We start from the raw sequence: 13,687 nt of genomic DNA on the forward strand, positions 1-13,687 counted from the left end.
TCGAAGCAGACAGAATTGGAAAACAAGTGTGTTGTTATAGGAAAAAGCACCATTATTTTGTGAGGTTTTTTTTTTAATTGCTATTGCATTTATGATCTGAATTGTCTGCCACTGCACTCTGTAGTGAAGTAATCTTTGCTTATTTCAGTCAGTGTAAAACGCCTAGCACGTACAAGTCAGAGATTTATCTTGTTTTTCTATAGCTTTATCTGAAAAACCGCATTTAGGAAGACTGATGAAAGAATGTAACTAATTGGCGTTAATTTACCTTGAAAAAGAGAACTAACTTTTGGGAGGAGTTAGTTTTGTTTCCCTCTCATTAAAATGACTAACAGTTTCTCCTGACAATCTCCCTGACAAGCATATGGCCTTCCTAAGTAGTGTTTTACTCCTTAACAGTTTATTGAACAATAGCGTATTGTATAACCAGTATGCTGTACTGCATTACACGCTAATGTGGAATAGGCATTAGTGCTTGTATCAATTTTCATGGTAGTGTGGCACTTTTAAAGAGTAACCCCAAAGAAAAAAAATCACAGTTGCCTGACAGCCTTTGCTCTCAGAAGCTGTGTATTCAAGCTTCGAAAGCTAGTAGTTTTCTGTAGTATGTTTATATTTTGAAAAGCTGAAACATGATTTTTCAAAATAAATACTGAAGGTTGCATGGTCACCAAACTTTGGCCATGTCCACTAAATGGAGAACAAAAATAATTTCATCCAAACAGTGTTGTGTTTTTGGTTTTGGTTTTTTTTTTGTTTGTTTGTTTGTTTTTTAATTCTTTTTGCCACAGCCTAGCCTACCCCACTGTCTGTCTTTGCTTTTTTGGCTCCAAATACTGGACCTGGTGTTGTGAGTTTCTTGGAGCTGAGCAAAAGCTTTGCCTGTCTTTGTTCAGTAGACAGGATTTCAGGCTTCACACTCGGTATCACTTACAGCGTTGAGTGGTAAAACATCAAATATGAAGCACGTGGTGTGGAGAATTGTGCTCCCTCTTTGCCTGGAGCTAAGGCACATCAGCTCCAGAATTTCAGACCCTGCAGTTCCCCTTGCTTAAAATCTCTCTCTTCAGGACCTCATCAGAATTAAAACATAGCATGCAGACTTCCAAGAGCTGTTTTTGTTCAGGTTAAGCATGGGGCACTGGATGGAATAATTCAATCATCCCTTTTCCATTTCTCTACTCTAATTTTCTTGACCATCATGAAGGTTTTGTGAGCTCAGCACAGCAGCTTGGCCCTGTATCTCTCTGGGGTCTCTTGAGGTGTAAACTTGTTCTGCTTTCCATTTGGTCTGTAAAATGGCAAGCAAGTTTCCTTCAGGAGGCTAAATCTGCCTAGTGAGCAATCTGTAAGCTGGATACCAGCCCCGATCTGTTGCTGGCAATTGCCTCAATGTACGTGAGATAGTCCGCTTGGCTGTAAACTGCTCGCGTGGCAGCCCTGTGCCAGGTTTAGGAATGGCTCCTGCTGCTTCCCTCTGCAGTTCAGGTTCAAGTAAAGGTGAAAGGCAGGAAGGGGCCAAAAATCCATTTTGAAGAGAGATCCCCTGCATCATCAAATTGCTAAATGACTTATGTACCCTAGCCTAAGCTGTGCAGCATCTGAGGGGTTGACAGTGTTTCTGGCTGAAGCTGTAACTCCCTTAATTTTCATCATCTTGCTTATTGTGATGACCGAAGTGTAGGATTTTACCTGGCTGAACACTTCCCTGCTTTTAGGAAATGACCCATGCGTAGATGACATCAGTATAAGAGTTATTGGCTAGCTAGACTGTTCAGCACTTGATCTAAAAACGTAAAATAAAAATTACTAAGAGACTCTCTGGCAAGAACCAAATAGACAGACTATGGAAATTTTCAAAAGGGTTATTCTGAAAATGCCCTGGGGGGAGTGTGTGTGTGTGTGTGCGCGCTCGCGCACACCTTAGGGATGGATGAGTTAAAATATTAGAACAGAATAGCTATTGTTTTTATTTCATATAGATAATTAATATGGTAAAAGTAAAGTGGTAATAATCTCTAGCAAAATAATTCTTTGGCCAATAAAACAGAAGTTAAATTTCTGTTTTGGGTGTGGTATGTATTTTGTATCAAACGTCTAAAATTAGTGTAGACAAGCCAAAATCAAAATAGCTGCTAATTTGTGTTGTGGTCAACTATAGTGACAGTATAGTTAAACCACAAACAGCTTATAAGAATGCAGGCTAGGTAGTTTGGTGCTTGAAACTGACTCTTCAGCATTAGCTCATCAAGATTCAATACCATTGCCAATGTTGGGGGAAGGGTGAATCTGAAATGTAATAGAGCGGTGCTGTAAGACCTGTAATTATTTTAGAGCACTGAGGACAGTGGTAAATAGCAGAGATGTTGAATTTTTTCTTTCTAGTATTGGAGCGCGGAAAATATATAAATGCCATTCAGTTACACAGTTCATGTTAACCTCTCTGAAGCATGTGTGATTGCTCTACATTTAGGCAGCACTTAAGACCTGGACAGTTACGTTATTTTCTCAATTACTAATCATAACCGTTCCTAATACTAGCCGCTTGCAGTAGGCTATGCAAGCTTTTTGATGGCTATCAACTTGGGTGTGTCTGGCATTGCACTTGCATAACAGAGACCTAAGAATGTGGAAATTGGAAAGCATGTGCAAATAAGACTTTCACCACTCTAGCCGTTAACTTCTGTTTATTTTCATTGTACTTGAAAGTTGTCTTTGAGATGAGCAGCAGCTTTATTTGGCCTGGGGAGGTGGTATTTTAGTGAGACAAACCAGATACAGGCACAAGCATGTGACGAATTGCAAGTAAAGTTTGTATTTGTAACCGACGAGGTATTGGAATGAAACCTAGCCAGCTTTGCGTAGTGGTCAGGTAATTCAGGTAGCGTATGCCTGAGTGAATCCTAAAGGCTATGCAGAATTACAGCCGGAGCCACCCCACACACAGATACGTTCTGCATAATTAATGCATCCCTGTTCCCAAGCAGCAGAGGTCTGTTGCTTTTTACTATTTCGTTTTTAAGTATCATCATATGCCATATAATAGTATATTTTTAAAGGCTCATAACTTGCAAATATAGCATTAATGTAATACTATTTTACATTGATTGAATGTTATGCCAAATTAATGTCATATCTATGTCTGGAGAATGTGTTAATATATGGATTACTTTAAACAACAGGAAAAAATCAAAAAAGGTGTTCACCTAAGTGAAAACAATCATATAAGATTAACTGATGGCATACTACTAATTGATTTTGCCTACAGGGAACAGTTAATATTCTGATCTATGCATATAGTCAGTATGTATATTTTGAGATGCTAATATTTTGCTCCAGAGGCTGAATAAATTGGCTAGTCTTGCAATAGGTTCCTATACTGTGCTTCTTAACACCCAGGCAGCATCAGCTTTACTTCATTAAAAGTTTACAGTTATGTGGATTTTCATCAGTGGATGTCTTATATGACACCTTTTTGGCCAAGTCAGCAAAATGTCTCGATGTAACTATTTAAACCAACCTCAGCTGCTCTGACACTAACCAGTCCATTGGCGAAATAAAGGCACAGTAGTAAATACTTTCTTTAGTTAGCATTGTTTTGTGTGTGGGAGAGCGGACTTTTCTATAGGATTTGATACGGACAGGATTACCATATTTTACACAAAATCCTTGTTTTCCATTTTTATGTATACAGACGTAATTAGCCTCAAGCATGTAAATGGCAGTTTACCCAAAAGCTGTATTTTTTTTTTTTTAGATCTGTTTTTTAATGGCTGAATTCTACTTGATAAGCGAGGGGCAATTCCCATCCTTACCCTTCTCCTTCCATGAGCTGGTCAAGGCACTTCTGGACCCTTTATTAGGGTTTATGATTCTTTGTGATTTGTCTATTTGTTCCCCACTAAACAGTTAACGTTCCTTTTGTAGGTGCAAAGTCTCCTGGTAGTTGATTAGTACGTATGATCTTTCATTTAGGAATTATTGAACCGATCTATATGGTAATGATGTTCTGCTATTTGCATTTAAATTAGATGAATTATTTATCAACTATCAAGCATATCCCTAAAGCATTGCACAGTAGACTTAATACTTCATGAGATTATTTTCTACTGTCTGTCTTCTTATATGGTTTTGATCTATGAACAAAATAATCAGTATTTATATAGGAAGTCTGTTGAAATTTCTTAGCTTATAAATTACTATTTTTAAAATCTGTTACGTGTTTGAGTTTAATAACAAAGGAAGCCTTCTAAACTTTTTTACCAACCTTGTATAAGCTGGTGAAAAGAATGTTGTTTATAGGTTATGACAACTTGCTATAATACTGTAGTTACCATGATCAATAAGATTATCAAGATGTTTATTTGCTTGTTATGAACACAGCTATTAAAACGTTTATGGTTCAACCCATGGACTAAAAAGTTATGAAATTCAAGAAGTAAATATAGAATTGCAGTTGCTATAAGTCACTTCATTTATTGTGCTCACGTTTGCTTATATTCCATTTTGCTTTGCTTATGAGACAGTGTAAGTCCATATTCTTAACTGTATATTTCCATTGCGCTTTGTTTTATTGACATTGACCTACCTACAGGTGCACATTAAACCTTTAAAACCCAGAAGAATATTTTACCCTGAAGATATTAATTAGGAGTTCAGGGGAAAAAAAATAAAATTCTGCCTAGTGGTGGCTGCAAGTGTACCAAGATCTCGGCTCTGTATCTGTGTAATTAGAAATGGAGTCCGCAGCACTGGTGTTATTAGCATTGTATTTGTCTGAATGCCTGTAAGGGGTTACAGTTGCCATCAGGTGTTGCTGCAGTGTCCTGTTGAGCTTTGTCAGGAACTGGTTTCTGTACCTTGCCAGCTCACCAGAACAAGACATGCAAGGCTGTTGATGGAAAATGATCAGGCAAAGGTCTGTATCACCCACATCTGCCCCGGGAGTCCTGGCAAGGAGAGAGTTCTGGAGCTGTCGCGGTTGCCCAACGTATTTGCTGGTCATTTCAGCCCATGTTGGAATGGAGTTGCCTATTTCTTGTTTCGTGTTTTTTTTTTTTTTCCCCCTGTTCAAATATATTTCAAGTCAGAGTGTGTGGTCCAGGTTTGGGACCTGTCAAGCTTAATCATATCTATTTGTAATCTCATTATGTGTATCCTGCTAAGCTGTGCCCACTATGGTGAATTCAGCATTGAAACTAAGGAACACTTGTCTATTTAAATTTTAGTTGTCTCAGATGCATGTGTGCAAGAACCGATCAAAAAAAGCATGAAGGGAAAATTTTCCCCTTGGAAACTTTCCCCTTTTGGTAGCAAAGTTTGTTCAAATTTTCGGTGGAAAAAAAAAGTTTCTTCTGGCCTGTTTCAGGCACAAGATGCTAGGCTAGTCATGCATGGTTTGGTATGGGGATTCCTGTAATAGGAAGGCTGGCCTCACTACAGAATTTTCTTCCAGGAAACAGAGTTCTAAAAAGAAATGGTGTAACAGTTAATTTTGCATTGTAGGCTGGAAAAATGTGTGGAAGCTAAAGAAGAACTAGAGTCAGATCTTTATAACCGGTTTATTTTGGTGCTGAATGAAAAGAAGGCAAAGATAAGAAACTTACAGAAGTTGTTGAACGAAGCTAAAGAACCTGCAGCAGATGCCAAATGTACAAGGTATTTCTTAGTTTTCCTGAGTTACTTGGTATCATACCTGATGCATATTTTAGTTTAGTTTAGCTTCCATTTCTTTCGCTCTTAACAGTGAGTGACAGTTCTTCCTGGCTAAGTTCTTGGTTATCCAAAACAATATTGGTACTCACGAAAGCAGAGGATTCTTTGTGGCATCACTGCAAATAGCAGTATATTGTTTTGGATGCTGTAGCCAAGAACTAAACATTGAATGAATCTCTCCTCCTCTTTTTTCTGTTAGGTTGCAGTTGATTTTCCAATCACAGTGTGTTTCTGCCATTTCCATAGGTGGTACTTTCATATGCATTCTCCCTGAATTATTTGATTCCTTTTGTCCTTCGGAAAACAAAAATACCGAAATCTAAGTGGTTTTTTGTGCTTTCTATTTCAAAAATATCCAGAGAGATGAATCATTCTAGTGCTACAACACACCTTAATTTGTTTGCTATTTTTATCCTGCCTTTTTATACCTTAACTTACCTTTTATTGTCTGACCTTGTATATGAATATGCTAAGCTGTTCAGCATGGGGACTCTATGCTGACTTGTATCAGCTTGCATTGCTTCTAAGACCATGCAGAAATATTTGTAAATTCTTTGCAGGAATAATAGATGGCAAAGATGTACTTGCTTTTTTTTTCTCCCCCCCTCCCCCTCCCCCCCCCCCCCCCCGCCCCCTAGGGATAGTATAACTACTACTCAGATGGCTACAGGGAGAGAAAATGACTATGATGGCAGCACTGATGACGAAAGTGAAAATTTAACACGGGCCTCATTACCATCAGGTAAGACAGAATGTATTGTCTTTGGGAATATCACGGACAGGCCAATCATTTTATGTGAATAAACCTTAATGAAGACAAAATACTACCTGACAAGTTGCTCTGTGACAAGCCAACCTGCAAGCCTTAAAAATATCTTTCTTGAAGCAGAGTATAATACTGGCGTTTTCAAATTAGAGAGAGGAAGTTTAAAAGCATGTTGCACAAGTGAAGGTACTGTCATTTCTTCTGATATGACAAATTACATACTTTGCAGAACTAATGACTGTCTAACAGTATCTGAACCATCAACAATTCCATTTTAAATTCTAGGAATCATGATGTGTATTCAATGATTGCTAAAATGTAAAATGTAGTTCCTGACAGTTTCAATAGTGTTAAAAAGGGGAAAGAGAGGAGGTTTAACGGCTATAAAAAGACCTGTGTGCATAAGTAGAATAAAAATGTATTTATAGCAGAATTAATTTTAATTTGCCAGTGAGTTTTTGGCCTCATGACGGTGCTCATGAAACTGAATTTGACCAATTTTTCCAGGAGTAGAGACTTCTAAAGTGTATGGGGTATAGCAATTGCCCATCCTACAATAGAAGTTATTTAACTGTGAATCATAGAAATACTGGCATTTTTTGGCAAACTAGTAGGAATATGCAGGACAAATGCTATCAAAGTTTTAAAACTGCATTGATACTTGCCATATAGCTATTATAAACTTCCCTTCAGGTCTGCAAAGTTTGCTATGGGTTCTCTCACTGGAGCTTTTTATTTCCACCATAGGTAAAGGTAATCAAGACAACGACTTATTACAACCATTTACTGTGCATACTGGGAACCAGAAGTGTTCAAGACCCTGATACCAGTAGTATTCAGCTTTGTAACTCATATGAGCCTGTTTGTGGAGGACTTTCTAATATAATATAAAGTAGACAGAGCTTCAGACACATGTAGAAAGTTGCAATTATGGAAAGAAATTATTTCATATTGTACTATGCTCTTCAGTTCAGAAACCTTTGCTTTCAAGTGGTATTTGGTCAGTTCAGATTATGTGGGGAGAAATACTTTACATTTAGTGAAAAGGGAAGGGAAGGTGTTGATTCTTTTGCTAGATTCAGTAGGACTTAATTAGCTCAGTAACAGTTTTGAGACAGACATATGGATTTAAAAATAAAAACAAACCCCCACTGCCCTACTCAGGCAATCATGAGGGACTGGACTGATCAATGTTATAGGAAAAAAATAGCAAATGTATCTTTATTCGAGTTGTAAACAAAAATGTGCTTTCTGTTGCCTTTGAGGGATAAAATACTCAGGATTTTGATCATGACTAGAGAGTTCTTTCAACTGCAAAATTTGCAAATAATACGAAGACTATAAACTTAATCCTTTGGGTAACACCCTCAAGTTTTTCAAGGTAATGGCATTCTTGAACCTGCACAATGAGTATCGCTTAGGTCAGTTGATACTCTTCCTGTGTACACAGCTTTCTCTTTCCATGAACAATAGAAAAGCACAGATAGGAGCTGAATATCTTAGTGTGGTCTAGGATTTTCACATGCAAAAAGAGGTCTGAGGCAGGCTGTGTCTCTGTGAAGAGGACAGTGATTCAGGGGTGAGTGGCATGAGAGGATAATGAAGCTCGTAGCTACATCAAGCATCAAGGACTGTAAGGCATAAAAGATAATACAGATAATGTTTGGATTTTTTCTGTTTATCTGTAGTTTCCTATCTCTTAGTCCAACATTACATTTCTTTGCCTTTTGGATTTGGAATGTCATTGTGTGGGTTGCGGGAGTTAATGAGAATTAAAGGATTTTTGAGAATGTTTTAGTAGATATTGGTGAAAGCCACAATCAAGAGAGAAGATCATAATTTAAGAACTGCTGTGAAGGAAAGTGAAGGCAGATGTGTAGATGGACACATATATACATATTAAGTGTGCATTTGTATATGTGAATGTCTAAAATTTAAAAAGTGGGAAGCTGATGCTGGTTGTCATAAATGAAAAGTAGGAATTGCAGGAGATGGCTGAAGGAAGCCGCATGATATAAAAGCAGAGAGTCTCAGGCCAGGAGGTAGAAGGCCAACGACCAGTCTTCAAATCAGTTGAGAACATATATGCAGTTGTTACTGTGCAATGGTAAAAAAATCAGTAGTAATTGAAAAAGCAGCCGTGTTCAGTAAGTGCTTTTGGTTTGTGTTTAGGGGGGAAAACTAGGTGTAGTTGTGTCATAATGTAGTTCTGTTCTAGCAACTAAGAGGGACATGAAACAGCAGCTGTGAAATCTGGACATTTTATAATTAGCCAGTCAGGGTATGTTGAACGGCAGAGTTTAAAAAGCTGCCTGGAAATTTTTCCTAGCTACCAATAATTGTGTGTGTGCGGGTTTCTAGAATTTTCGGGGCACTGAGGGCATTCCAGGGGATTTGGAAAAAATCTGCTAATATTTACCAAAAGGAAAAGTAAATGAAATGGCACATTTGGTTATGGGTGTATCAGTCTGGTGTTGATCTGATGCAAATATTGGAACAGGACTCAATGAAGAAAAATATTAAGAAAAGGAGTAAGAATGGTTAATTCCAGTCTTTGTAAAGGTGCAGAAACCGGAGATTGAAAACCAGGTACTCGTGTCTTCTGTGATGAGATTACCAGCTTGCTGATGAAGGTAAAATTAGTAAAGTAATAGACTGACTTCCATAAGATATCATGCTGCGCCACATTTTAATCAAGAAATTGGAACATGGAAATTAATATAACACATGATGAATAGATTCTCAAATGAGGTAATATGTCTATATCAAAATATAAATGGAAAGTTATCAGTCCTTGTATCTGAGGAGTGCGAAACTGAAGATAATGTATATGAACCAATTTGTGTTTTGTGATACACCAACTATAAACAAAAAGTATGCATTCTAACACAGTGTAATGCAATGATTTCCAGTCCTTTGGCACCTGTGCTTCACCTGGGAATACCAACAGTGTCTCAGGCTTTGCTTTGCCTAGCTCCTTCTGCCACATAAAGCTGGGTACCTCCAGGGGTTGCCATCATCTTCCCCACATGGACCCATCTAGCAAAGCCAAGAGCTACTTGGACAACTTTTGCACTCTACTGCATATTGCATCTGTTCTGGCACGGTGGCACTGTCCTGGCCGGCCTTGCAGGAATCAGGTTTGGTCTTAGCCCAAGTTGGTTCAATTGGTCTCTGTCTGACCTCTTATCAGTTTATAACTTCCCAGTGCTACCTGCCTCACCTGATAGGGAACCACTGGTCTAGTGTAAGGATACTTCGGAAAATAAAGAACATACAGAAATTTTTCTGAAGCAGCAATGATGTTATTTAAGGAAGGAAAAAAAAAAGACATTGAGCGTGAAAATAAATAAGCAGATTTGCAATGTTAGGGCAAAAGGGACTTTTGAGTCAATATATGATTTGGCCCTTTGATGCAGTCCTGTGTCAAGTTTGGATATCAGGATTTGAAGAAAAATGTTAGCAAGTTGAGGACAATAAAATTGTGATAACAATGGAGGGATTAGCAAATGATTAAATGAAATGTGAAGGAGGATCTTAAACAATCATTGTTTTCATGGTCTAAAAGAAACTACATTGCAAAATGATGCGATGGTAGATGGTCTTTCCATCCAGCAGATAATGAACTTGAATAACTGGAACTTAACATTAGACAAAGACAAAAGTGGCACATTATTCCTGACAGGATAATTAACTGTTGGAACAGTTCGGAGCGGGTTATGATGGGTTCTGTCCATCACTGCCAGCACTGAAATCGCGATGGCATGATTTAATCAAAAGACAAGATCTTGTTCATATAAGCATGAACTTAAGAAGTACACATCCTGTGTTATGCTGGGCATTGCAAAAGGCTGTTAACTATGACAGCTTTTCCTCTATAACAGCAGATGAATCACAGAATAAAACCATTTCTCGTGTCTTCTACAAAAATGAGTTTACTCATGCATGAATTCTCAGCAAGGCTATCAGGTAGGTTTTCAACCTCTGCACAGCAGGTGGCTACATTTATTTGTTCAGCTTCAGATAAATTTTGTGTAGAGGCCTTTTCCCTGCAATAGCAGTTAACCTGTAACCTAAAAGTTTACCTAAAGATTTAGTTATTTGGCACTTACAGTACGATTTGTAGATATGATTTATGGTTTGCTTTTTGACAGCAGTTTCTACTTCATAGCTTAAAGCCAAAATCAACTGAAACATGGTAGTTTTTATCTCTAATCTACACACTGATGTAATTAATGCTTTGTATTGTAAAAGAACAGATTAAAATTGAATTAGTAGGTATTTTAGGGTAAAGCACTCAGGAAAACAACTGATGTGTATGTGAAGTACAACTTTTAGAAATAGTACAACTTTTAGAAATTATACTGTATGTCTTTCAACACAACAGCTTTGCCCATCATGCCATGAGCGTGGGGGAAATTTATTTGACATATTGGTTAGGATTGTGAATGTGAGATTGAAAAAGGCACACAACTCCCACTTTCACTGCATTTTAATAAATTCTTAAGCAGCAGCTATTTATGATGTGCCAGGTCCCTGTAAATGCTTGTGAGCTCTTATTTGAGAGAGTTTCTGCTCTGGAAGGAGGACAGGAGGGAAATCCTCCTACTGTTAAGCAGTTCTTCATGAATGGGGAGGTATGAGTGTTTCTTGGGAGTAGGGGGAGGTTGCTTTTGGTTTGTTTTGTTATTTGTTTTACTCCAGGGTTGGTAAGTTTCTAGCTGAGCCACCAAAACTAGATATAGTTGTTACTTTCACTATTGGTACTTCAACAAAGTTCCAGCAACTTTGCAGGCGCCTCACACTTGAGACTGCTGATGTGCTGCTTCACTCCTACCTCATGCGTTGCATGTAGTCTTGCACTTCAACTCTTTAATCAAATATCTGATATTTTGTTTAGCTTGACTGGTGTCTAGCATTTTTAGGGTCATCATTTTTGGTTGGGACCGCTAGGTCCTGTGACAGTAGAAAGAATGATACACAGAGATGAGAAGCACCCGGTGCAGGCTTGGAAAGATTACAGAGAGATGTTGATTGGAATAAGACTGTAGTTCTTTTCCTGTTCTGTTGCCAACAGGTCCTGTTTTTTAAAAAAAACAAAAGGTTGGAAATTGCCAGTCTGTATTTCTCTTAGCCCACAAGAGTGACCTGGTGACTCAGCATGATGCCACCACACTGACGCAAGAAGCTTCTGTCATTTTAGAATGCAGAAACCCTTATTCTGATAAAGGATAATCCAGAACGCAACCCAGCTGTTACTGATTGCTCTTACTTCTGCTCAGTGCTAAATTTTACTGTTATTATTTACTCTAGCTATTGAGTCCCTTCTCCCAGAGGACAAAATGACAGTAAGATTATCAGACTAAGAAAACATCATTTGATGTCATGATTAGCGATCATGTCTTTGTCATACAAATGAAACCCTTTTATTAACTGAAAAATACTTTAGTGGTCCATATGTCAGGAAGCTTTTAAAACAGGAGTAAGGATTGGATAAACATTCTCCCTTTCTGCTTCCTTCCCAGGAGCTTGAAAGGTAGATGAAGGGTAATAGCTTCCCTCTTCATAGTGTTTGGTGGACGACCAGAGAAGAGAATGTTATTCCTCTTCCCAGGTATATGACGAAACTGCAGGGAAAGATGTTATATACTGAAATCTATAATAGATATGAAGGATAATATAGCAGGTGGGAGATAAGCAATGGAAGAAATTATTTTACAATTTATTATTGTTACTTTCAGCTATAATGCTATTGTACATGGCTGCCCCAAAACAAGGCTATGGGGCACCAATTTACAGTCAGCTTGCTTTCTTTTTTATTTTCTCTTGCCCATGAATTCCTTCAACGTAGTTCACATTGAAATCAGTGGAAGTTACTGCTCCTTGGGGTAAGGAAGGATCTCACGGTCTGGCCTGTTGGATTAAATGAAATTTTATGTTCTGTGTTTCTTGCCACATGTATAGAAATATTCCATATTAAGTGAATCCTCAGACTTTCAATGCTCATACTTTTCTACATGTTTGATGATGAGGACAGATTTGAATTTGATTCTAATAAACTCGCTATAATGCCCAAAATAAATAAGAGCAAGCACCTTGCCATTTTCCACTGTTTTGCTATGCAAATGTTCTCATCCCCTTCATTCAAGTTCCTGCCTTGGGGATTACATGTTGTGCCTTCAGGAGGCTATGGCCCTTTAAATTTAATTAGTTCTCTTGTGTAGTCCAAACCACCGATGGCTTGATGCTGCTGGTTAATAAGCTTTGATCAAAGTTATTAAAAAAAAAAAAAAAAAAAAAGCCTATTATAACAGCACCCGACTGTGCTGTGCAGTTAAAGTTCCATCTGTGAAGGCTTCTCTTTTAAAGCCTATTTTAAGGAGTTTCAGAACTTGGCCGTTTTAATTGACTTCAGGCTTAAATTATTATTCTATTTTTTTGTCAAGCTGTAATTGGAAATGGTTCATCCCAAGGAATAATCTCATTTCCCTTTCCCTTAAAGCTGTAGATACCTTTTTTCTGAAACTTGATATTGATCCTTTTTTTTCCTCCCATATCCTGATGGTTTTATGCCTGTAAAACATTTGTGGTTGCCAGACTGCTTTCCCTCTGTGTTATACCAGGTGCCATGGTCAAAATGCATTTACAGCACAAATATCAGTATGTTTCATGTCCCTTTAAAAATCCTGTTATGACTTGCATTAAGAGGGTTTGATAAGGTATTACTTTAAAATACTACTATGAAAATTATCAAAACTGCTTATACGTCTGCATGCACCTTCTCATTGTACATGCTTCAGTATAGAAAGTGGTGTAGTTGAATGCGCTTGCCTCTCAATGAGTCATTATTTATTCAGTGAGGTGATATAACAACAGTGACATAATCATAATGGATTTATGCTTTGGTAAGACTGTTGCAGATTACTAAATTTGGTGATTGATCAAAAAAGTGGAGTACCTGATGACCACACTGCAGGTTAGGTGCAACAGCGTTGACTAATACAAAATTAAAAAATGTTTGTTGGTGTATTATCCACATTTTACTAGATGTTACATGTGAAGGAACTTTATTTCCTTGGTGAGCTGTAGAATTTTTTGAAGTGTAATTAAAAGCTCTGCTTAAATCATCAAATCAACTGTCTTTATCAGATTTAAGTTAAATTGTAAGACTCTGATTTTAGAATAGTTTCCAGTGCAAGCTAGAAA

General features: G+C 37.7%; 1 protein-coding gene across 2 annotated transcripts in view; it reads left to right on the forward strand.

The window, feature by feature from the left end:
* Positions 1 to 13,687, forward strand: part of XRCC4 (X-ray repair cross complementing 4) — a 192,374-nt gene that overhangs the window by 88,211 nt on the left and 90,476 nt on the right. For both annotated transcript variants that reach the window (XM_076362596.1, XM_076362597.1), the window contains exons 5-6: positions 5,506 to 5,658; positions 6,354 to 6,457. In XM_076362596.1, the coding sequence (XP_076218711.1) occupies positions 5,506 to 5,658; positions 6,354 to 6,457 (257 nt within the window). The remainder of the gene's footprint in view (positions 1 to 5,505; positions 5,659 to 6,353; positions 6,458 to 13,687) is intronic.

This window comes from Aptenodytes patagonicus, chromosome Z (assembly GCF_965638725.1).
Source record: "Aptenodytes patagonicus chromosome Z, bAptPat1.pri.cur, whole genome shotgun sequence".
Lineage (NCBI taxonomy): Eukaryota > Metazoa > Chordata > Aves > Sphenisciformes > Spheniscidae > Aptenodytes > Aptenodytes patagonicus.